The 26,656-nt window shown below is 39.8% G+C and overlaps 2 protein-coding genes across 6 annotated transcripts in view; one reads left to right on the forward strand and one right to left on the reverse strand.

The window, feature by feature from the left end:
• Window positions 1-12,563: 12,563 nt before the first annotated feature.
• LOC108286142 (zinc finger protein 69 homolog) lies at window positions 12,564-15,848 on the forward strand. The gene is given in 3 exon segments (XM_037729663.1): window positions 12,564-12,695; window positions 13,784-14,468; window positions 14,471-15,848. Coding segments are annotated over 2 exon segments (1,569 nt in total). The 5' UTR covers window positions 12,564-12,695; window positions 13,784-14,131; the 3' UTR covers window positions 15,703-15,848.
• Window positions 15,849-16,141: 293 nt separating this feature from the next.
• Window positions 16,142-26,656, reverse strand: part of ELF1 (E74 like ETS transcription factor 1) — a 109,787-nt gene continuing 99,272 nt past the window's right edge. For 4 of the 5 annotated variants that reach the window (XM_017503760.2, XM_017503761.2, XM_017503758.2 and 1 more), the window contains exons 6-9: window positions 24,428-24,511; window positions 23,501-23,693; window positions 21,477-21,926; window positions 16,142-18,119 (exon numbers count right to left, since the gene is read on the reverse strand). In XM_017503760.2, coding sequence (XP_017359249.1) covers window positions 17,516-18,119; window positions 21,477-21,926; window positions 23,501-23,693; window positions 24,428-24,511 — 1,331 coding nt within the window. In that variant the 3' untranslated portion in view covers window positions 16,142-17,515. The remainder of the gene's footprint in view (window positions 18,120-21,476; window positions 21,927-23,500; window positions 23,694-24,427; window positions 24,512-26,656) is intronic. The other variant, XM_017503762.2, reaches the window with a different exon arrangement.

The raw sequence follows: 26,656 nt of genomic DNA on the forward strand, positions 1-26,656 counted from the left end.
ATACATACATACATAACATTAGCCAAGCATAGTGGCATTTGCCTCAGCTATTTGGGAGGCTGAGGCAGGAGGATCACTTGAGCCCATGAAGTTGAGGCTATAATGGTGCCACTGCACCTCAGCCTGGGCAACAGTGAGAGGCTCTTTCTCTTTAAAAAAATAACAGCAACAACAACAACAAATTGTTTACTTTACTGATTTTGCAGACTACATTGGGGAGAAGTGATATATTTCCCTTGTATTGCCTTTTCCTCTCCATGAACACAATTGCCTGCTTCATTCATTCAGTTTTTTATATCTGTCTTTTAGTAAACTTTTATAATTTTTCCCATAAATTCTTGGCATCAGTTTATTGAAATCTTGGGAGGAAGGAGAGACAAATGCTTAAGAAGTCATTGATAAAATATGTTTTCATATGCAAATGACACAACTAAATATGCCAATGTACTTTGCTTTGGTCATTTAAAGAAGGTGAAGAGTAACCATGCTGGATTAGGGGGCATTTCTTGAAGGATAATTGGTCTTCAACTTGAAGAGTGAAAATATTTAGTCACTTATACTGTATTACCTAACATCTTCCTATGAAAGGGATCATTTTCATTCATTTGAAAGAGAAAACCTTCCCAATCTAATGTTGAAGCCATCCTTAAGTAAGTGTATTAAACTTGATAATTTCCTTTCAAACTGAATCTAATAAGAATATATTATTTGTATCTTTTTCACAATAAAGCTTTCCCAAAGAGAGGTTTATATATATATACATAAACCGTATATATATGGATTTGTGCACTTTACAGAGTAATATGTCAATAAAATAGAAAAAAGATTTAAAACAAAAACACTAATAATCAAAATTTTAAATGCAAAAAGCCATGACATTTACAGTAACATCAAAAATATTAAAGACTGAAAAATAAATCTGACAAAAGATATGCAAGACATGTTCACTGAAAACTATAAAACATTGCTGAGAGAAATTAAAGAGACTAAAAGATGGAGAGCTCTTACAAATTCATGAGTCAAGAGGACTCAATATTGTTGAAATCTCAGTTCTTCCAACATTGACCTGTAGACTCAACATGATTCCAATCAAAATCCCAAGTCAGGTATGGTCATGCCTGTAATCTCAGCTACTGGGAAGCTGAGGCAGGAGGCCAGGAGTTCACTTGAGGCCAGGAGTTCGAGACCAACCTAGGCAATATAACAAGACTCCATCTCTGAAATAAAATAAAACTAAAAATCCCAGAGGCTTTTCCCTTTTAGAAGTTGACAAACTGATTCTAAAATTCAAATGGGGGAAAAAAATTCAAACGGAAATGCAAAGGACTTAGAATAGCCAAATCAGCTTTGGAAAATAACAGAGTTGGAGAGATAACACTACCTGATTTCAAGACCTGTCAACCCTGTGGTATTGGCACAAAGATAGACTGATTAATGGAACAGAGAATCCATAATGGATCCCTACCATATGTGGACAAATGATTTTTAAAAAAGGTCCAAAGGTTATTCAGTGGAGAAAATATAGTTGAAAAGGATAGACTTTTCAACAAATTGGATACACATACAGTATGCCAAAAAGTAAGCTTCAATGCATATCTTGCACCATATGCAAAAACTAACTCAAAATGACTTATGGACTTACAACTATAAAACTTCTGGAAGAGGCTGGGTGGGGTGGCTCACACCTGCAATCCTAGCTCTTTGGGAGGCCGAGGCAGGAAGATCAACTGAGGTCAGGAGTTCAAGACCAGCCTGGCCAACATGGGGAAACCCCGTATCTACTAAAAACACAAAAAGAAGCCGGGCGTGGTGATGTGTGTCTGTAGTCCCAGCTACTCAGGAGGCTGAGACAGGATAATGTCTTGAACCTGGGAGGTGGAGGTTGCAGTGAGCTGAGATCACGCCACTGCTCTCCAGCCTGGGCAACAGAGTGAGACTCTGTCTAAAAAAAAAAAAAAAAAAACTTCTAGAAGAAAGAAAATCTTTGTGACTTCAGGTTAGGCAAAGATTTCTTGGATACCACACGGAAAGCGTGATCCATAAAATAAGAAATTTATAAATTAGACTTCACCAAAATTTAAAAGATTCTACATTATGAAAATAATTGTAATTGTGTATCTGATGAAGCACTTGTATCCAGAATATATAAAGATATCTCAAAACTCAGCAATTATAAGTCATTAGGGAACTAGAAATTAAAACCAAAACCATATAGCACTACACACCCATTTAAATGACTAAAATGAGAAAGACTGACCATGATGGCAAGGATATAGAGCAACTGGAAGACTCATACACCAAGGAACATAAAAAGGCACAACTGTAAAATAACTTGGCCAGACCACTGCTACCCAATTAGCACCCAAGAAATATGAAATACCATGTTCGTGCAGTGTTTGCACAGGAATGACTGTTTATAGCAATTTCAATGGTTAAGAATTGAAACCTAGAGGCCAGACACTTTGGTAGGCCAAGGCAGGCAGATCACCTGAGGGTCAGGAGTTCGAGACCAGCCTGACCAGCATGGCAAAACCATGTCTCTACTAAAAAAAGTCACTGGTTATGGTGGTGGGCACCCATAATCCTAACTACTCAGGAGGCTGAGGCAGGTGAATCACTTGAACCTGGGAGGTAGAGGTTGCAGTGAGCAGAGCTTGCAACATTGCACTCCAGCCTGGGCGATGGAGAGAGACTCTTTCTCAAAAAAAAAAAATAATAATAATGATACTTCAAAACTGGCAACAACCTAAATGTACATCAATAGGTGAATGGATAAACAGTACTGCAGCCATGCAATGGAATACTAATCAGCAATAAGAGGAATGAAGTATTGCTACACACTACAACATGGATGAATCTCAAAATTATTATGCTAAGTGAAAGAAATCAGACAAGATAATACATATTGTATAATTTCATTTATATAAAATCCTGGAAAAATTTAAAAACATCTGTATGACAGACAACAGATCAGTGGTTTACAGCATGGGGGTCCAGAGATTGGAAAGCAAGGAGGAATTTCAAGTATAAAAGGCACAAGGAAACATTTTGGGGTACAAGGTATGTTCACCGTCTTGAATACAGTGATGACTTTATGAGTGTACACATATGTAAGACTTCAAAGTATGTACACTTTAAATATGTGTGGTTTGCTAGATGTCCATTAGCGCTCTATAAAGCTACTTTTTAAAAACTAGTTTAGAGCTATAGATAAGCATTGATGGTCATCAGCATATGGATGGTGGTAAGCAACATGAGAACACAAGCATGAAACCAGACAAGGAGGCTGGGCGCAGTGGCTCACATTTGTAATCAGCACCTTGCAAGGCTAAGACAGAAGCATTCCTAGAGACTAGGAGTTTGAGACCAGCCTGGGCAACATGGTAAAACCCTGTCTCTACAAGAAAAAAATTAGCTGGTGGTAGTGGTGGTACATGCCTGTAATCCTAGCTATTCCTGAGGCTGAGATGGGAGGATTGCTTGAACCCAGGAGGATGAGCCTGCAGTGAGCTGTTCTTGTGCCCAACCTTGGCAGCAGAGTGAGACCCTGTCTTTAAAACAAAAAAAGGAGACTGGGTGTGTTGGCTCATGCTTGTAATCCCAGCACTTTGGGAGGCTGAGGCGGCTGGATCACCTGAGGCTCAGGAGTTTGAGACCATCCTGGCCAACATGGTGAAACACCATCTCTACTAAAAATACAAAAGAATTAGCTGGGTATGGTGACATGTGCCTGTATCCCCAGCTACTTGGGAGGCTGAGGCAGGAGAACTGCTTGAATCCGGGAGGCAGATATTGCAATCGTGCCACTGCACTCCAGCCTGGTGATAGAGCAAGACTCTTGTCTCAAAAAGAAATGAAGAAGAAAAAGGCAAGGTGAATATGTAGTTTTCTCATTAATAAATATCAAGTACCTACTGTGTATAGATATTATGCTAGGGACTGGCGATACTAAAATGGCTGCAATCTTGGTGCTTAATAATCTAGTGTTGGAGTCATGCATATCAACAGGCATTAATTATAATGTTATATATGTCCAAATGGGAGAGATTAAAGAGGAAGCAATGTCTCAGTTGAAGCCTGAAGAACATGCAGGAGTTAACCAGCATGAGATAAACTGTGCAAAGCAGAGCGGGCTGGAAAGCAGAGCTAACATAGTGATTTCGGAAGTAGAGCTTCAGGGCTGTTCATTTGGAAAAGCCCCTTCAAACCTTCTAATTTGTTATTAGAATTTTGAATGTATTTTCCCTAAATAAATCCCTTCCCCACTTCCACAACCCCACCAGCCTGTGTAAGTTTTGGTCCCACAAAAACTGGATTTGCCCTTAAGCAGGTCTTTCTTTTGGGCTACTTAGAATTTAGCCCCTTCTTATGTTTGCAGAATTCCTTGAGTCTTCCCACTGAAACAGTCTCTATGAAGGCTGAAAATGCCAAACAACTTAAGCTGAACTTGCTTTTTCATCTTCCCTTGGAGTAAAAGGCATGGGCACACCTAGGCTCTGCCAATCACGTACTTTAAAATTGGTAGCTAGTTAACAGCAACAAATCAAGGCAGGACCTTCGTGTATCTTCTCCACATGCAGTAGCACATGTGTCAAGAACAAATTCCCGAAACAGCAGATAGTGTTACAGAGTGTGTCAGTGTTTGGCAACAGTGGCTACAATTTCCTCACCCAACCAGTTATGCAGTAGAGTTCTGGGATTCATTCCTAGCTGTGTGGCTCGGATTGATGCTAATTTTCTAGTACTTTTTGGCCATTCTGGGAGCAGCACAATATTCTTCTAATACAATTTATCTTATGCTGAAAGGCAGAATCCATCTCTGTTGCTTATGACTAAGAATCCAAACTGATAGACAATTGAGTATTTAGAAGTGGAATGCCCACAGCAGACCCAGAATGGTGTGTAATGGGCCAGGTGGGAAAGGCAGGATGGAGGGCATTGAGACACAAGTGTTTCAGGCTGGGAAAATAGTGACTCTGAGACAGGACATCAAGCTCACACCATCAAGAAATGTACTCTAGGCCTGGTACGGTGGCTCACGCCTGTAATCCCAACACTTTGGGAAGCTGAGGTGGGTGGATCACCTGAGATCTGGAGTTCCAGACCAGGCCGGCCAAAATGGTGAAAACCCATCTCTATTAAAAATTAAAAAAAAAAAAAATGCTGGGCATAGTGATGGGTGCCTGTAATTCCAGCTACATGGGAGGCTGAGGCAGGAGAATCGCTTGAACTTGGGAGGCAGAGGTTGCAGTGAGCCGAGATCGTGCCATTGCACTCAAGCCTGGGAGACAGTGTGAGACTCTGTCTCAAAAAACAAAACAGAACAAAATAAAGAAATATACTCTAAGGCCAGGCACAGTGCCTCACGCCTGTAATCCCAGCACTTTGGGAGGCTGAGGTGGGCAGACTGAGGTCAGGAGTTTGAAACCAGCCTGGCCAATATGGTGAAACCCTGTCCCCACTAAAAATACAAAGATTAGCCAGGCATGATGGCGTGTGCCTGTCGTCCCAGGTATTTGGGAGGCTGAGGCAGGAGAATCTCTTGAACCCAGGAGGTGGAGGTTGCAGTGAGCCAAGATTGTGCCACTGCACTCCAGCCTGGGCAACAGAGCAAGATCCTGTCTTAAAAAAAGAGAAGAAAGAAAGAGAGAGAGAGAGAGAAAGAAACAAAGAGAAAGGGAGAGAGGGAGGGAGGGAAGGAGGAAGGAAGGAAGGAAGAAAAGAAGGAAGGAAGGAAAGGAGAGAAGGAGGGAGGGAGGAGGCTTTAGAGTATTCTTCCCAGTGCTCATATCAGACATGGCTGTCGAGGACAAGACACCAGAGAGCCACAGCCACCAGTTGAAAAAGAAGACTGCATGTCATACCAGAGATCTTAGACATGAAGCTGGGTAGAGTATCCAGATGAGACTCTGGCTGATTCTCTTCGGGAAATAAATACATTTTTCATATGGACATGAGCATTTTTAAGTGTATGTATAGGAAGATGGACGCATATATGTAACAGTAGGATAATTCATTCCTCCCTTCTTCCTTGCTGAGGAGCCCCAGTTTTGATTCTCCAGCACATAAGTAAGTGATCTGTGGTAATCCCACATGATTGGCCAACAATATGGTTTAGGAAGGGGTGACTAATTATGACTAACCTAGCCAATGAGCCATGCATGAGATGTCTGCTCAGGGCTTCCGGGAAAGGTCTCCTTATTGATAAGCAGAAACACAGAATAAATTACTGCAGCTACCTTCAGCAAGAGCCATCCTGGAAGACCAATCCGGTGTCCCAAGGAAAGTGAAAGCAGGAGGGATAGAGAAACCTGGTTCCTCAGTGTCACCAGTGAGCTCCTGAATTAACCAACCCAGAAGCCTCCAAACTCCAGACTTTGTTTTGTATAATTTAATAATTTTGAGTTGGGTTTCTCTGTTTGTTTCTTGTAATTGAAAGCATCCTTGTTCTAATCGATATTATGTCTTGGAGAGTAGAATTTGATGATCAGGTTGGTGAGATAAAGAAGAGGTGTGGCCACATAGGACCTCAACTCCGTCTGAGATGAAAAGAACCACGGAAGGCTTGACATAATAGATTGATACTCCTATTGCACTGGGGAGAACAGATTGGAAGGGGACAAGGTGAAAACAGAAAATAAGAACAGTGACCTTTAGATAAAATTTGGGGAAACTCCAATCTTTGAAAAAGTATCTGGAGAAACCCAAGGGGGACATTAGAAAATTATTCTTCACATGGTAAAAGGGGGAAATATTATAGAAGCAGAAGGATAGGGGAGTTGGGCACTTCAGATTGGGCAAAATGAAGGCAACAGAGAGTTTAAAGGAGAAGTGAGTTATAAAAGGTTATCAATTGCTGGAGAGGACGAGGAATGGAAGGAAGGATGGAATTTGGCAATATAGAGACTGGTTACTCTTAGTGACCTTTGTAACAATAATTTTAGGGTAATAGGGCAAATGCAATACTACAGAGGGTTAAAGCACAAATGGAAAGTGAGGAAGGCAGCAAGTTGATAGGTTAGGGATAGTGAGAGTAGCATCACAGATCCTTCCTTAATAAACAAGTTTGAGTCAATGATTTGGTGTGGAGAGGTCTAGTACGGACAGCCATGTTCTGTTCAGGAGTTGGTAACTCGGTTTTGTTAGGGCTAGAGAGAGTCAAGACGTAATGTAGTGACTGAGCCATGGAAGTGGACGATCTTGTCAAAGGAGCATGTGCAGTGAGAAGAGAGACAAGAGTGAAATTTTAAGAAATACCAGCACATAAGGCAGAGCTCCCAACTAATATACCATGAATGGGTTATGGGTGTGCCCGAAATATTGATTCCTTTATTCTGAATGGAGGGTGAGAGCCACTGGCTGGTCATGTGCAGCAGTAACCAGCTTCATTCGTTAATCCCAGTGTGTCTGGAGGGTAGACATTATACCCTTTCAACTCTGTATGAGTTCCATGACTATGTGAAGCCATACTTGATATCCTACTCAGTAGGTGTTGGTTGAATTAATAAATGTAGAGCAACCCTGAGGGATAAGCTAAAAAGGATAGGTTGGGGGTAGATCAATGATTCTTAAACTTCAAAGTGTACATTAAGATTACCTAGTGCTTTTCAAACTTGAATGTCTATATTATTTCTGATTCATTATGTCTGGAGCAGGGTCTGGAGTTCCGTATTTCTAAAATGTTTCCAGATGATGCTGATGCTAATTTAGGACTACTCTGAGTAGCAAGAAATACACAATACTAGTTGAAAATGCAAATTGTATAGGTTTTCCATGAGATGCCAATTCAGTAGGTATGGAGTGGAACCAAAGAATTTGCATTTTAAGAAAAACATCAGCAGGGTGCAAGGGCTCACACCTGTAATCTCAGCATTTTGGGAGATCCCCTGAGCCCAGGAGTTGGAGACCAGGCTGGGCAACATGGCAAAAACCTCTTTCTACAAAAATACAAAAAAAAAAAAAGTTAGCTGGGCATGGTTCATGCTGTGGTCCCAGCTACTCGGGAGGCTAAAGTGAGAAGATTGCTTGAGCCCAAGGAGGCGGTGGTTGCAGCGAGCCAAGATTGTGCCACTGCACTCCAGCCTGGGTGACAGAGTGAGGCACTATCTCAAAGAAAAAAAAAAGAATAACATTAACTCTGAAATAGTTGGCCTAGGAACCTAGTTTGATGGAGGAATTTGAATGTTAAGCATTTTGGATTTTATCCTACAGGTAGAAAGGTATCAAGGAATATCTTTCTTTGGAATCATATGGAATATATAATGTTCCATATGCAAACATTATACATTCCCAGGGGATTATTTTTATTTGATTTTTTTGAGACAGGGTCTCATTCTGTCACCCAGGCTGGAGTGCAGAGGTGTAATCACAGCTCACGGCAACCTCAACCTCCCAGGCTCAAGAGATCTCCCACTTCAGCCTCCCGAATAGCTGGGACTACAGGCTCTTGCCACCATGCACTGCATATATTTTTATTTTTTCTGGAGATGGAGTCTCGCTATGTTGCCCAAGCTGCCAAGGGATACTTTAGAAAGACTATTCTGTAAGTAGGTGCATGATTGTGATACGATAAACACATTTTTGTTTTGTTTTTTTATCCCTAATTCCTAACACAGCTTCCAAAACACTTGGCATTTAGAAGGGATGATAGGAGCATCTTTTGTTACATAACAAGGCCCTTTCAACCATACCTGAGTTTATGCTAATAAGGTGGACATTTCATGGGTCCCCAGATAGTTTCAGGATGGGAAATGATTTCCAGAGGAACCAACCACGTAATTAGAGTTGGAACTGTCAGTCCCATCCCCAGGGAGTGGAGAGGGTATGGAGATTGAGTCCAATCACCAGTGGCCAATGATTTAATCAGGCATGCCTATGTAATAAAAGCTGAATTAAAAAACTCTTAAATGGTGTTTGGAGACCATCTGGGTTGGTAAACACTTTGAGGTGCTCGGAGGGTGGCACCCCATGAGAGGGGAGAGCAGCTCTGTTCACTTTCTCTCACTCACTGCTTTACTTTATGCATCTCTTTCATTTGGCTGTTCATGAGTTGTATTCTTTATAATAAACTGACAAGAATGTAATCCAGTAAACTGGTTCCCTGAGTTTTGTTTGCTCTTCTAGCAAATTATCCAACCTGAGCAGATGGGGTTCATGGGAACCCCTGATTTATGGCCAGTTGGCCAAAAGTACAAGTGGAAACCTGGAACTTGCAGGTGACATCTGAAGGAGGGACAGTTTTAAGAGACTAAGCCCCTTAACCTGTGGGGTCTGTGCTAACTCCAAGTGGTTAGGGTCAGAATTGAACTGAATTGTAGGACAAGGACACCCGGTTGGTGTCAGAACTGGGTGTGGGTGTGAAAAAAAATCCCACGCTTTTGGTGTCAGAAATGTCAGTAAAAACAGTTCATATTGATAAACTAAGAGTTCACAAGCAGGAAGTCACTTGAGAGGCTACTGTCTGTTTTGTTCACTGACCTATCTCCAGAACAGAGAATACTGCCTGGCCTAGAATACATACTCATATATTGTTTAAATGAATAAACTGTGGCAAGAATAACACAGAAAAGACTAAAACTAGGATGGTAGCTATAGATACAAAAAAGGAATATATGGATACATAAGACATTCTAATGGGGAAAAATAGGTTCCTTGGTAGCTGGTATGTAGTTCCAGTGATTCTGGATCAAAAGACTAATTAAGCCTTTGAAGTTTTAAAGTTCTTACTACATGACTTTCTTCTTTTCTTTTTTTTTTGGACATGGCATCTCACTCTGTCAACTAGACTGGAGTGTGGTGGCACAATCATGGCTCACTGCAACCTCCATCTCCCTGCCTCAAGTGATCCTCCTGCCTCAGTCTCCCAAGTAGCTGAGATCACAGGAGTGCATCACCACACTTGGCTAATATTTAAAATTTTTGTAGAGATGACATCTCACTATGTTACCCAGGCTGGTCTTAAACTCCTGGGCTCAAGTGATCCTCCCACCTCGGCCTCCCAAATTGCCGAGATGACAGGTGACAGCCAAGGCACCCGGACTTCTTTTCCCTCTTTAAAATTTCAGTGTTCATGGTAATTGTACACTATTCCAATAACCTTAAATAATAGTGTCTCTAAAAATTCTTTATTATTATTATTTTTGAGATGGAGTCTCACTCTGTTGCCCAGGCTGGAGTGCAGTGGCGTGGCTTGGCTGACTGCAACCTCTGCCTCCTGGGTTCAAGTGATTCTCCTGCCTCAGCCTCCCAAGTAGCTGCAATTACAGGCGCCTGCCACCATGCCTGGCTAATTTTTTGTATTTTTAGTAGAGATGCGGTTTCACTATGTTGGCCAGGCTGGTCTTGAACTCCTGACCTTGTGATTCACCCGCCTTGGCCTCCCAAAGTACTGGGATTACAGGTGTGAGCCACCATGCCCAGCCTAAAAATTCTTATGCTATACCTTTTAAAGTAAAAACAAAAACAAAAACAAAAAAAACTATACAATTTAAATGGTGTTACTGTTATAAATAAAAAGAGTTTATCTGGTATCCCCTATGATAAGGATAACTGATTCAAAAATAGTGCACGATCCTTAATTTTTAACAACCATTATGTACTGTATGCTATGGCTGGGATGTTTGTTCCCTCCAAAACTCATGTTGAAATTTAATTGTATTGGGAGGTGGGGCCTCTAAGAGGTGATTAGGCCAGGAGGGCTCCACCTTCATGGATTGGTTTAACACCTTAATAAAAAGGCTCACACCTGTAATCCTAGCACTTTGGGAGGCTGAGGCAGGTGGATCACCTGAGGTTGGGAGTTCAAGACCAGACTGACCAACACGGAGAAACCCCGTCTCTACTAAAAATACAAAATTAGCCGGGTGTGGTGGCGATGCCTATAATCCCAGCTACTCAAGAGGCTGAGGCAGGAGAACCACTGGAACTCTGGAGGCAGATGTTGCAGTGAGTTGAGATCGAGCCAGTACCCTCCAGCCTGGGCAACAAGAGTGAAACTCAAAAATAAAAAAAATAAAATAAAATAAATAAATAAATAAAAAGGCTTTTGGAAGTAGAAGCGGGGGAGGCTCGCTTTGCTTTTCTGTCTTTGCCTTTGAAGACAGAGCGTTCTTTCCCTCCAGAGGACATAGTGTTCAAGCACTATTTGGAATGAAAATCACCAAGCCTGCTCGTGCATTGCTATTGGACTTCACAGACTCCAGATCTGTCGGCAACTAAATTTCTGTTCATTACAAATTACCCAGTCTTGGCTGGGCGAGGTGGCTCACACCTGTAATCCCAGCACTTTGGGAGGCAGAGGTGGGCAGATCACAAGGTCAGGGGTTTGAGACCAGCCTGGTCAATATGGTGAAACCTTGTCTCTACTAAAATACAAAAAATTAGCTGGGTGTGGTGGCAGATGACTGTAATTCCAGCTACTCAGGAGCCTGAGGCAGGAGAATCACTTGAACCCGGGAGGCGGAGATTGCAGTGAGCCTGGGTGACAGAGCGAGACTCCGTTCCAAAAAAAAAAAAAAAAAAAAGTACCCAGTCTCAGCTATTGTTATAGCAATGACTAAGAAAATGAAATGAGACACTGATAGTCACTATGTGGTGAAAAACCACAAAACTAACTTATCTAGTTAAAAAGGTTTTATTTAACTGGATTTTGGTATACTAATATAATGTTACAGGGCCTTTAAAATCACATTTTGGAAGAATATTCACAAACATGAAAAAATGAGTAAATGAAAGTTACTTCTGGATATAGGGCTATTGGATTACAGATATTTTAATTTTCTTACATTTTTATAGTTTCCCAAGTTTATTTACTGACCTAGTTTCTAACTAGAAAACTTGTTTTCAAAAGTCTGTTTAGGCAGGGCGCAGTGGCTCATGCCTGTAATCAAGAATTTGAGACCAGCTTGGCCTACGTGGTGAAACCCCATCTCTACTAAAAAGACAAAAAATTAGCTGGGCATGGTGGTGGGTGCCTGTAATCCCAGCTACTAGGGAGGGTGAGGCAGGAGAAGCTTGAACCGGGGAGGCGGAGGTTGCAGTGAGCCAAGATTGAGCCACTTCACTCCAGCTTGGGCGACAGAACTGAGACTCCGTCACACACATACAAAAATAAATAAAAATAGGGAAGACGCGCGGGTTGTGGCCGCGGCTGCAGCGGGACCGTGTGGGGTGGGCCCCGGGGTCGCCAGGCCTGGAGCGAGAGCGGCCGGCGGTGCCAGCGGCCGGGAGGGCGCGGCTGGAGGGCAGAGGCCAGGCGAGACGCCCGGCTGCGGCCTAAGAGGCCGGCCTGGGTGGGCTTGGCTGCCGCCACCGCCGGCCCCGCGGTAAAGCGGCCGCCTGGGAGATGTATCCTCGCCCGGGTCTCCAGGACGCCGGCTCGGGGCACTCCTCCCATTCCGGCTCTCAAAGCCTCGCTCCTGGGGGTGCGGCTGGCAAAGCCCACCCGCCTGGGCGGGTCCCTGATGGGAATTTGGAGCAGAACCTCGTCCAGTTCGGAGGCTGAGGGTCCTCCGGGCTTCCGAAGGAAGCCAACTCAACGCTGAACGCTTTTTGGAGAATGACTGCGTTGAGTGACGATGTGGTCTGTCTGTAAAACGCTGGGAGAGAACAATATCTGTTACCACTCAGTCCGTCTCTAAAGAGCGAGCGCTCCCACGCCCCCATCTCCGGTCCTACCTGCGTCCAAGGCCGACGTGGTGAGTAGGAGTCTGTGTGCAGTCTTTAAGTCCGAGAGTGGCGTGTCTGGGAGCACTGTGAGGGTGGGGCGTCTTTGATGTAAAGCTTCTCAGCCATTAACTGTTTCCCAAGTAAGATTCGAAAACTCCTGCACTTTGGTAACAAGACTTTTTATGTATTCAGGAGTGGCACATTTTTCACAAGCTCCAATTTCTAGAACACACGCAGCTCCTGTCTCTGCATATGGTGTCACACACACACACGCCCATAAGTCACATACCCATCTTTCTCCAACAAACTTCAAAAAGTTGGGCCAGCTCCCTTCCCACGTAGCTCGGACTGTTCTTGTGTTGCCATATATTCTGGACCTGGTCACGGTGAAAGCACTTGCTCCGAATCTAGGGGTTGGTTGAGATGATGAATTTGAGTTGTTTCCACATTTGCCTGTTACCATTCTTAAATAGTCCTCATTATGCTATATTTACACCATTTGAAGACATACCCTCTTCCCCAATTTTAACATTTCTGAATCCAAGATGCGTCTTCCAAGTGTGGTTCAAAGGAACTTGCCAGCTGCTGGGCATCTGTGTGGGTGGTGACGTGGCTGTCACTGGTCTCTCATGCCAAAATGCAGCTATGTCATTATTCTGTCACTTGAGATATTTTGAGCTTTAAAATCAGATTTGTTTCTAAAAATAACTTTTAAAACTAATGCTATGATTCAGCAATATGATAACAGATTTATAACGGGTTTACTGTATGCCTAGCATTGTCTCAACCAACATTACAACTCTATGGAATACAATTATTATCTCCATTTTATAGATTAAGAAACCGAAGCTCAGAGAGCTGAAGTGTCTTAGAGATTTTAAGTGCAAGTGTCAGGGTTCTAAGCCAGGCTGTCTGATTTCAAATCCTGGCCTCTTAATCCAAGCAGAAGATGCATGCAGCTTATAAGGAGGGAAGATGAGGCAGGGTCTGTGCATGTTTGTACATCTTTGAATGTTTGTGTATGTATGTGTGGAACTGGAGATAGAGCCACATCCAAGAACATGTATTATATTTATTCCTGCATGGACAACATATTTTTGTTTTGGGTATTTTGCAGTTTTAAATATATTTCTGCAGTTTCTGGAGCTCTGGAGACAGGTGCTTCTGGATCCCTCTTCTCTTCCCTTTTGCTCCTCCAAGGGGAATGGAGACATGAACTCAAACCTAACTAACTGGCTGCCTCCCAAAGAAAGTGCTTGATTTAAAGGAGAGTTTGTTTCCTAGAGTTGTTACAGTCACATCAGCCTCTAGGAAACCCTAGGTCCTGGTGCTGCAGGGACACACCGAAGTCCGGAGGGCAGGTGATTGGAATCTGAGGAACACCCCACAACTGTGAAGCCTCTCATCAGAGCTTCTGGCAGTTTCCTCACCGGAAGGGGACAAGTCCAGTCAGGCAGGCATTGTCATGCCACAGCAGTTCCTGATCACTCTGCCTACTGAGGCCAGCACCTGGGTGAAGTTGCAACATCCAAAGAAGGCCACAGAGGGGGCCCCCCTGTGGGAGGATGTGACTAAAATGTTTGAAGGAGAAGCTCTGCCATCTCAGGATGCTGATGAGACCCAGGAAGAAAGTTTAGAGGATGAACTGAACCCTGGACTCCCGACAGGACAATCACAGGAATTGTTGACTTTCAAGGACATATCTATTGACTTCACCCAGCAAGAATGGGGGCAGCTGACTCCTGCTCACCAGAATCTGTACCGAGAGGTGATGCTGGAGAACTACAGCAACTTGGTGTCAGTGGCAGGATATCAAAACCTATTGTGATATCCCAGCTAGAGAAAGGAGAAGAGCCCTGGATGACAGAGAAAGGCAGCCTGGGAGATCCCAGTTCAGACTTGAAGAGTAACACAGAAACCACTGAGTCAACTGCAAAGAGTACCATTTCACAGGAACAGTTATATCATGGCATTATGATGGAAAGGTTCATGAGGGATGATATAATTTATTCCACATTGAGAAAAGTCTCCACATATGATGATGTCTTAGAAAGGCACCAGGAAACTTGTGTGAGAGATGTGAGACAAGCCATCTTGACCCATAAGAAGAGAGTCCAAGAAACTAACAAATTTGGGGAAGATATCATAGTGAGTTCAAATGTTATTATTGAACACAGGCACCATAAGTGTGATACACCTACAAAGTGGAACAAGTACAAATTAGATTTGATTAATCATCCAACAGGTTACATAAGAACAAAAACCTATGAATGTAATATATGTGAAAAAATCTTCAAACAACCAATTCACCTTACTGAACATATGAGAATTCATACTGGCGAGAAACCTTTCAGATGTAAGGAATGCGGAAGGGCCTTTAGTCAAAGTGCATCCCTCAGTACACACCAGAGAATCCATACTGGTGAGAAACCCTTTGAATGTGAGGAATGTGGGAAAGCCTTCAGACATCGCTCATCACTTAATCAGCATCATAGAACTCACACTGGCGAGAAACCCTATGTATGTGATAAATGTCAGAAAGCTTTCAGCCAGAACATTAGCTTGATTCAACATCTGAGGACTCATTCTGGAGAGAAACCCTTTACTTGCAATGAATGTGGGAAAACCTTTAGACAGATTAGACACCTTAGTGAACATATAAGGATTCATACTGGGGAGAAGCCCTATGCATGCACTGCATGTTGTAAAACCTTTAGTCATAGAGTGTATCTAACACATCACCAGAGAATCCATACTGGGGAGAGACCGTACAAATGTAAAGAATGTGGGAAAGCCTTCAGGCAGAGAATACACCTTAGCAACCACAAAACTGTTCATACAGGAGTGAAAGCATATGAATGCAACCGCTGTGGAAAAGCCGATAGGCATGATTCATCCTTTAAAAAACACCAGAGACATCACACTGGAGAAAAGCCTTATGAATGTAATGAATGTGGAAAAGCCTTCAGCTATAACTCATCACTTAGTCGACATCATGAAATACACAGGAGGAATGCCTTCCGAAATACTGTGTAAAAACAGGTATTTGACATGAGAACAAAAGCCAAGTTTAAGTTGGTGATTTAGGATGCTTTAAAATTTCAGGACTGAAATATGAGGAATTGGTGTAATTATGCCAACTTTTAATTTTGCCCATTGTGTAAATAAACATTACATTGATAGCTACTGAAAAAATAAATAAATAAATAAATAAAAATAAAAACAAAAGTGTGTTTAATATTATTGCTGGGAATATTTTATTGTTTTCTATTTCTAATTTCTGCAACTTGGTAATCCACTGTTTGATGATTAGAAACTGCCATTTGGCCATGCAGAAAGGAAAAGTGAAAGGATGATATCCTGCAATTCTGACTAGTGGAGTTTATTTATAAAACATTCAGTAATGCTGTAAATACTAGCAATATGCTCTACACACTTATTCTTTCAAGAAACTTTTGCCTGAAAACAGAAACACTGAGAATTTTTACATGATTTATTTAATAATAAACCAATTAAAGATACAAAAATGTTTAGAGGATTCCAAAATTTAAATTTTTTTTAAATACAAATTCACTCTGTAATATGAAAACATAACATTAGACCTCTAAACATAATGATTTTTTTCATCTACAAAAATTTCTGTTATACTAGAAAATTTGCAGAAGACAATTTTTCTTGTGACATTAAATGTACATTATCTACAGTTGAAAAAGTAATGTAAAAACATTTCATTTCAGAAAGTTGGATATATGTTATCTTTGTATGCAACCCCCCCAAGTCCACCCCCAATAAAAAACAATCCAAAATATAAAGCAATTATGCTTTTATAACTGACTACTCAGCCAGATTAGCCCAAGGCTCAAGTTGCTTTCTTGGCCCTTAAGAGTCTTGACTCCCTCAAAATAGCAGTATTCTGTTTAGCACTTAGCAATGTAAGTTTGCTAATGGGCTGCAAATGGCACAGTGGTCTAGAGTTAGCAAACAAACTATTTAGGAAGAATTTATGGCTGATCTTACCCATAACAGATGAATAAATTTTGTTGAGCCACTTATTTTTCTGCAACATTTTAGCTATTTTTACATTAGAAAATAACCTGATGTTTTAATTGACATAACTTGAAAATATAGGTATTAGAATTTAAAAAAATTAGAACTAGAAGAGAAAGTGGAGATCGTCTAGTCTAGTCCAATACATCTCTTCCTTTTATGAGAAGAACTAAGGCCCCAAAAGGTCAAGGTGACATAGCTGGTTGGTGGGAGTGCCATTCATAGGCTGATGCTTTGATACTATCCTCCTTCTACAACAGGTCAGCCATACCAGCGGCACCTCCAATTTTTCATGTCATTTTACATATCGATAGTTCATATAGTGTAGCCAACTAAAGTCAGTCTAAGTGACATCATAATTTTAACAAAGCATAAAATAGGTTTTTTGCATTTGAAAGAGTCAAGACTTAACTTACATGAGTGGAATGAAAATAGTTCCTATATAAATTTCCTGTTGCCTTATATTTAAGTTCTGTATTTACAAAAGAATCAGAAAACCTAATACAATGTAAAATTAGAAAAGAAACTTTAAAAATGCTTATGATATAACTGAAAAAAGATCTCAAAAGAATGTCTTCATAGTGTAAAATGCCTGTTCCTTCACGATTGAATTCTGAAACATTTAGAGAACTAAGAGAAACACTTGAGTTTTCCTCCCTCATCTACTAAAGTCAAAATTAACTCTATTTTTAACAATTACAAAAGTAGAAACCTCAGTAGAATTTATCTTAGAATCAATCAGTTTGCATACAATTGAAATGTTCAATTAAAAACCAATTATTCATAAGCTTTGGTAGATTAACTAAAAAGAGTTGGGTTCCAGCAGTTCATTTTGTTTCATAGCTACCTGAGAAGTAAATCCATTAGAACTGGACACTACCATCACATAAGGCTGTGGCTGCTGCTCCATTTTCTCAATGTCCTCTTTTAAATGATCTTCAGACTCCTTTTTCTCTACTTCCTGTGTAAGAGTTTTTGTTTCTTGAGTTTTGATAACTGAAGTGATTACAGTGCCAGGTGGGTGAGCAACCAGCTGTGAACTGCGAGGAGAAAAGGTCACCACAGGTGCAGTAGCACTGAAGGATGGAGATGAAGCCATACTGACGGTTCCATTGCAAATGGTCTGAACATTGCTAGTAAGGACTTGCTGTACCTGGGCAGGGCCCAAGACAATTGAAGGAGGAGGGCCTGCCTTTTGTGACTGCAGCATGACATTTTCTTTCAGTACTGTCATGGGCTGTGATGATGGAATGGCTTGTAAAATAAACTTCTGAGATCCGGTACCTGCTGATGGATCTGTGCTGGCTATCACTGTTGTCAGTGGCACTGTCTGGAGTGTTACTGTATGCAACTGCTGATTTCTAGGAGACACAACCACTGGAACTTGGGTTGGAGCCTGTATAGTCCTATTGAGATTATGAAATTAAAGTGAGACAATTAGCATATTCTACGTCATTTAAAACTTTACACTTGACAAGTCATTTTACAAAATACCAGTTATACATTTCAAAATGCTACTTCTCATATTTTCAACACAGCATGACCAACATCATGCCAGACTCTGTATTAAATATTACATACAGAGATGCCTAATGCAAAACTCTCAGGTCATTAACTATGATACCCTCTGCTGAGTGCTATGGAAGAAAGGTCTGTACATAGTGCCACATTAACACAAATGAGGAGCTAATTTTGTTGGGGAAGGAGGAGGATATTAAAATGTTCGGCAAGGAAGTTTGCATAAGCTTCTTAAAATTAAGAATTTGAAAGCAAATCTGTTTGATTCATTCTAATTTTTTTTTTTTTTTTTGAGATGGAGTTTTACTTTTGTAAAGTAAAACACTACACTCCCAGGCTGGAGTGTAGTGGTGTGATCTCGGCTAACTGCAACCTCCACTTCCCGGGTTCAAGCCATTCTCCTGCCGGCCTCCCAAGCAGCTGGGATTACAGGCATGTGCCACCATGCCTGGCTGATTTTTGTATTTTTAATTGAGATGGGGTTTTGCCATGTTGGTCAGGCTGGTCTCAAAGTCCTGACCTCAGGTGATCCACACACTTCGGCCTCCCAAAGTGCTGAGATTATAGGCATGAGACACTGTGCCCAGCCTACTATTTTAATATTTGAGAGACAATGTTATCAACATGCTCATCCACACTAATTACCAAACTTTGTAATTGTTTTCAACCTGTTTTTACATATAAAGGGGGAAAATCTTTAATTAATAAAAACAAAAAACCCACCTCAGTCTTAAACATGTGATAGAATTCTTAGAATTTTAGTAGCTCACATTTCATGTCATATTTTATTTATTTATTTATTTTTTATAAAGACAGGGTTTCACCATGTTGGTCAGGCTGGTCTTGAACTCCCGACCTCAGGTGATCTGTGCGCCTTGGCCTCCAAAGTGCTTGGATTACAGGCGCGAGCCACCATGCCCAGCCTCATGTCATATTTATATGAAACAAGCCATGATTATAATTAACCTGTGCGGGTTCCTGGGCTGGCAGAGAAAATGTGGCTAAGTTTTGGAAAAATAAATAGAAAAAAACATGTTTTAGCAGTTTTCCAGGTTCAAATAATTTGCACAAATTTTGTTTATAAAGCTACAGTTTAATATAAAATGCTTTAATGCAAAATCTAGTTTATGTAGGTTGTTAATCCCACTCATTGAAGAAAGAGAAAGTAAATGATATTATTAGTCAATCTAATTTTAAAAGTTCACAGCTCTGAAGTTTATAGTTATGGTTATTGTTAATATAGTATAAAAATGCCATTGAAAAATCTCAGCATCTGGATGTCAACTGTTTCCTCTGAATTCTGTAAAGTTATTTAATTAAAGATACTTGCTGCTATTTCAAACAGCTAACAGCTAAATTAGTCTCCATAAACCATGCATTAAATATTACCACTAGATTATTAAAGCTACATTTTGAAAGTTAGTTATGTCTCTCACATGTGAGAAATAAAATTGTAGAGGAGAAAAACAAATTGGCTTGATGGAAAGATGAAACAAAGACCTAGCACAATTCAGAAGAGGTTCAAAAGAAGTGGGAATAAAGATACAGGATGACTAGAGCCTGCCCATTCACGCAGGATATGGAATACCAACTTAGATGACCACCCAAGGCTAATGTAAAGTATTATGCAGATAACTGATATTCAGAGTAATATGATATCTAATACAATATCTACAATTTAGTATCTTTCAAAGCTAGAGGTTTTTTGTTTTTGTTTTATTCTCACAGTCTAAAAACAATATTTTGAATACAGATGCTAAAAAATTCCATGGAATCAGCTGTGGTCATTGTAGGTCTCCTATCAACACAAATGCAAACAACAAACAGCCTAGAAACCAAAGGGAGAAGCCACACACTCCCAACTAGACACTCAGTCATCACATGTAGCCCGTAGGGCCTAGAGAAATATACAACATTAAGGGGAGAATATAGCCAGTAAGAGTTAAATAAGTACCCACTGAGTATCCCAAATCCGAAAATCTGAAATCCAAGATGTTCCAAAATATGAAACTTTTTGAGTGCCAATTTGATGTTCAAAGGAAATGCTCACTGGAGCATTTTGGATCTCAGATTTTTGGATTGGGACGCTGTGCTAGGTAAGTATAATGCAACGATTTAAAATCTGAAAATATTCGAAATCCAAAATATTCCTGGTCCCAGGCATTTTGGATAAGGGCTACTCAAGATATACTCCTTTAATAACAGTTAAAGATGTATCATCCAATTAAAAATTTAAAAGTCATCTTTGCACTCCTTGCAAATCAATTGAAGACTTAAGAGAATTATATTTTCCCAAGGTCAAACATTTTAAATTCACTATACAAAGAAGACTGAATCATCTAAGTCTGTCTTGATTCTAGGTAATGTTACCTTACTTCAAGATCAATTGAACGACACCTCCACATTTATATTCTGGAGTATAAAAATGTAAAACTGAAGTTTGCTAATAAAAGTAATCAAATAATAATTTTTGTTGGCTTTGAAAGGGCTGCTAGATTTTATAATTCATGTTCTAGAAATTCATGACAGTATAAACAGAAAAATGCTACAAATATCCATATGATTTTCTGCTTTCCTCCCACATCCCCATTCTAAATCAGCTGAGACTAGTCCTAAATTTTTTCAGATGATCAGTCTAAGAAAGATAGGTTCTCTCAGTCAATTTGCTGTTTAGCATCTTTTGCTGAAGCAAATCTAACTAAAAAAAAAAGAAAACTACAAACTACTTTTCCAACTTCTGCCATTGCCACTCTAAAAGCCTGGAAAAAAAGGACCTTAGATTCTTGGCCTCCCCTTCTGTTTGAACTGTAGAATTGTTCCAAGATAGGATCTTCCAAGGAATAACATTTATAGCTTAGAACTCTATGCACTCTGAATGTCCTAATATGTCAATTTATGTTGAATTTTTGGTGCTTCTGACTTGGCTTGATTAAAGATCTGAAACCATTCCCTGGATTTTCTCACATCTAGATAATTTCTTATATGGATCAATCCAGTTATACAAAGGTATAGTGAACTATACTTAAACTGACAGAATAATGTCAAAATGTAAATATAAGGGACCAGTGGCATAATCAGAGGACTGACGTAATACATACTGCTCCTAAAAAATCTGGGAATCAAGAGCTCTATCTTGAAATCTATATACTTCTGTTTTCATTTCTGAATTTTGATCCACTTAACAAATAATGCCTTTGGTCAGAAACATATTGAAGTGATAAGCATTAGTAGTTTGGTTTTCTCACCTAATACTCTGAACGGAAGAATTTATTGTTTCATCCTGCACATTACTGGTTCTAGCTGCTTCTCCCTCTGGGACAGCCTGTACTGGCTGTACTACATGAACAGTCCGGAAGAGCTGGGTAGGATATGGAGGCTGTGTGGGCTGCACTGTCCTCAAAACTTCTGATGGCTGTGCAACTTCCACAGGATCTTTGGGTTTTGCAGCTTTAGAATTCCCTGGTTTTAGAACTGTAGTGGCTCCTCCTTTTACCCCTGGACTTGAAGATACTCTCGACCGGCTGGCTTGACTCCTACTTGAAGTGGTTGTTGAGGGTAGTGATGGATCTGAAGACTCTATGCTGGAATTTGGATCCTCATCATTTATATATATAAGATCTTTTGGCATTTCTTTAAATTGATACACCAAGCGCTGACCTTCCACTTTTGCCAGAATACCCCTTTGGTAATAGTACCTATTCAAAGCAGACAATTTCATCAATATTTTATTCAATCAAACATCAATTAAAATAATATTCAACAAAATCAAATTTCCCTAATCATAAACAAAACTTTAAAGTTGGAATCAAACTAATGAGAAAAGAATTTCTAAATAAAGGGCAGTTATTTCATATAAGATACACATACATTTATGAACAGAGATAAGTCCTTATTACCAACTAAATCTAAAACTAATGCTGATTGGGGGACTGCTGATAGAGTATGTGGAAACTTCTGGTCTTTCACTTTTCTTCCTCTATCTTTCTGCTAACTTATTTACTTATTTATTTAGAGACACAGTCTTGCTCTGCTGCCCAGGCTGGAGTGCAGAGGTATGATCATGGCTCACTGCAGCCTTGAATTCCTAGTCTTAAGTGATCTTTCCACCTCAGCCTCCTGAGTAGCTGGGACCACAGGCGCGTGCTACCACATGTGGCTAATTTTTGCATTTTTTTGTAGAGACTGGATTTTGGCATGTTGCCCAGGCTGGTCTGGAACTTCTAGGCTCAAACAATCCTCCCTTCTCAGCCTCCCAAAATGCTGGGATTATAGAAGGCAAGCCACCACAGTCGGCCCCTTTCTGCTTACTTGCCAGGATAATAAAAACTATGAAAAACCTCAAGAAATGATTTCTCCTCCACAGCTTCCTAGAAATGTTCCTACTAGGTAAATCGTATCAGTTTAAATTTGATTCAGTAAATTTAATTGACTTGAGTGTAAAATTTAATGATGTGCAATAGAAGTGGCCCAACTTTTGTCATCCAGTTTAATAAAATCAGTAACCTAAAAAAGTATGTTAAAAAAACAAAAACTGTAAAGAGTTCTAGTTTAAGACTGCCAAATTTTATATCTCTATCTATCTATTTTTATATATATACACACACCCTAAAAGTCACTCAGATCATTCTTATTTTTAATAAGTCTTTCTGAAATACATGCATATCTTGAACAATAAATGACAGTCACCAAAAAACAAAGTAAAAGTGAGCTTAACAATAACATGGTACTCTTGCTCAAAATTTTCATGATGTCTAGTAGTAGTCTTGACGCACTAATTTATTCTACCATAATAACTAACATATCATACCTGAAGTTCATGTTTGAAAATGCAACCTCTTTTTTTTTTTTTTTTTTGAGACAGGGTCTCACTCTGATTGCCCAAGCTAGGAGTTCAGTGGCAAAATCTCAATCATTGCAGCCTCAAACCTCCCGGGCTCAGGTGATTCTACCACCTCAGCAAGCCGAGTAGCTGGGACCACAGGTGCACACCAGCATACCTGGCTAATTTTTTGTATTTTTAGTAGAGACAGGGTTTTGCCACGTTGCCCAGGCTGGTCTTAAGCTTCTGGACTCAAGCAATCCACCAGCCTCAGTCTCCCAAAGTGCTGGCATTACAGGTGTCAGCCGCTGTGCCTGGCTGAAAATGTACCCTCTTATTACGTACTTGCATTAACACCTATTGGTACTTGCAGACTTGAAGCTTGATACATTTTTCTAGTATTTAGGAAATGATATTGTTAACACAATAAAATACCAAAACTTCAAATACCTGAGTGCTCTTCCCATGGTCTCATAATTCATATCAGGTTTGTTTTTGTGCTTCCCCCACAACCTGGACACTGCTTTAGAATCCACCAATTTAAAAATGCCTTTCTCACGCTGGGTCCACTTGATGTATTTAGGACAAGTAGCCTTGTCCTGGAGCAGCGCCAGTAAAAACTCCCAAAGATAAATTGTGTTTCCTGAAACAAAAACAATTTCTTTCTAAATGACCAAACTTTCATTTAAAAGAATACAATAAAAGACAACTAAAAGTCTTAGAAGTACCATTCATATTTATACAAAAATATTACATATTTCAGTTAGTATTGGTGTCATAATTTAGTTAGCATGGGTGATACAATGGTCATAATTTTTAACATCTAAAAAAGATCTTTTTATTAGTCCCATATAAAATGTGTGAACAAAGCAATCTTGTCATAAGATTTGTGATGATTTAGGAGAAAGTACTCTGAGATAACTTTTTTCTGTCTCTCTGCGAACCATCATATAGAAGAAACACAAGAGTTTGTATGAAACCTTTCAACAGTTGCTCTCTTTATACTACAGTCAGCAGGTCAGCCATAAGTTTTCTTCAAATTTGGGCAACAGTTACAAAAATGCTAAAATTTCAAGACAATATATTAAAGGGTCTGTGAACTGAAAATCAAACCTGGTTAAACTCTTCCAAGAGTCTCATTATTAAATGAATAGATCATGTTGACAAGTAAGTAAAAATCACTCAAATGAGCTTCTTGGTCTATTTTATTATCAGTTTCTTTACAGAATTTGGCAAATGTATCTAATAAGCACGTGGCAGCAATAAGATCCATTTCAGTATATCAAGAAAGCATGTGGTTTCTAGTTATAATAGGCAGACACTACAAAGCAATCTGTTATTTGACCTAAATTACACAGAAATTACAATAGCACTTACCCTTTCCATCTTTGTTTTTCTTCTTTACAGATATATTTGGCGTAGTGGCTGGGGAATCTGGTCGTGGTGGTTTAGTTTTTCTCCCTGAAATAAAAACAACTCTGCATAAATGTTTGCCTTCAAAAGTGAGAGAAAATGGACAATTTAGCTATTTTGTCATTTATCCTAAATTTCAAGTGCCGAATGTTTTATACATGGGTCACATATACTGGTTTCTTAAAATGCTGTTTACTAAAAGGAAAACAACTTTAATAAAACTTGGACATTAATGCAGGTTAAACCATAAGTACATTTATCTAAGAAATGATACCTCTGACACCTCAGTTTATATCTGTAAAGATGAAGTTAATTTAAAATATATAACAGCTTGACTTTGAAGTACCCACACTGATAGTGCTTTCTTAAACTTTTGAAGAATGCTCTTGACATTGGTAGAACTTGGGCTCCAAAAATAAGCCATACAGCTTTGTAGACCTATTGATTATACAAGCTTTTTAAGGTAGGAGAAGTGGATTTTCAGCTTTTTTCTCTATTAAATAATTTATGTATACAGTTAGTTCTCAAGTATAAGAAACTTCCCAAACTTTAGAAAATATGTGAGGTAAAATTGCTGTCCTCATATTTCTAAAAACATCTCATTTCTCTGTATCTTTCAATTCACAACAAACTTCATAGTTACCTTACCCACCAACAATTTCTAAATAACTCCATCCCAATAGTGGGGTCGATATACTATTCTAAAGTCCGGTTTGTGATCTTCTTTTGCCATGTATCTAGAACCATGGCCTGGTAGCACTGCTGCCTTATGTTTAGGTTTAGATCATGATCATGCTGTCTGAATATACTACCATTCTATATGTGAGAAACAATCAATAGTTACTACCTCCTACCCCAACATTCTGGAGACTGCCACTCTGGTTTAGATTATAGTGGTGAATTCTAAGTAAATATAATATAGGACAATAACTTAGAAAAGCAGAATTTCACAGCTGAAAAAAATCACAAGATTAACAATCTATCCCCAGAAACTGAATAGGAAAATGTTTCTGAAATCATTTGGGTGAATGAGAGGAAGGGAGAAAATGTCAAAAAGCCCCCTCTTCAGTCTCTAAGACTCCAAATGTACGCTAGTCAGCCAGGTGTCTTGACTTTCATCACTGAAGACATCTGCAAAGAACCCTTCATGAGACAGATTCTTCTGTTTGTGTTCATGACAGCGAGTATTAGAAGCCAAGGCTTCAGTAATCTCCATCTTATTTTATGCTATTAATATATACCAGCTTTTAAAAAAAATAGATATCATCTTTATTTCCACTACTTTCCTCCACTAGCTTTAGTCACAACAGACACTACCATTAAAAGCTCCCACCCAGTATCCATCTTCTCCAACACATTCCTAATCATTCAAGGTGGCAATGTACAAAGCTTCAGGCGAATTATATATTGGTTAGATGTAGAATTTTTGGTTCACAGTGATTTCTTCTCAGCCCTTTGAAGATGTCTGATTCTTTCAGCTTCTGAGAGAAGAAGCTCTAAATTGCCAATCTAAAAATCAATCCTCTTGAAGTAATGTAGTTTCTCCTGCTTTGTTTCTTCTGTTTTTGGAGTGGGGGAGAGCTTGAAGAGAGGTCTTTGGTGTTCTAATTTTTACCCACAATGCATTTAGGCCTAGATTTACTGTAGCTGAACTACTCAGGATTCACAATGCTGAGGATTAATGTGATTCTGAAACATTCTTAGTGACTATCTCTTACATACTGCCTCTTCCTCAAGTTTTATATTCTCTGTTTCTGGAACTCTGAAGTAGAACATTTCATTTAATTCTACATGTCTGTAACTCTTTCATATTTTTAAATCCACACCAAATCTCTGTTGGAGTTTACTAATTCTTTCTTAAGCAGTGACTAGTCTGGTGTTTTGTTTTGTTTTGTTTTTTGTTCTTTTTTCTTTTGGAGACAGAGTCTCACTCTTGTCACACAGGTTGGAGTGCAGTGGCACAATTTTGGCTCACTGCAACCTCTGCCTCCCAGGTTCAAGCAATTCTCCTGCCTCAGTCTCCTCAGTAGCTGGGATTACAAGCATGCGTCACCACGCCTTGCTAATTTTTGTATTTTTAGTAGAGACGGGACTTCACCATGTTGGTCAGGCTTATCTCAAACTCCTGACCTCGTGATCTGCCTGCCTCAGCCTCCCGAAGTGCCGGGATTACAGGCATGAACAACTACATAT

The sequence above is a fragment of the Cebus imitator genome, unplaced genomic scaffold, assembly GCF_001604975.1.
Source record: "Cebus imitator isolate Cc_AM_T3 unplaced genomic scaffold, Cebus_imitator-1.0 Scaffold314, whole genome shotgun sequence".
Classification (NCBI taxonomy): domain Eukaryota; kingdom Metazoa; phylum Chordata; class Mammalia; order Primates; family Cebidae; genus Cebus; species Cebus imitator.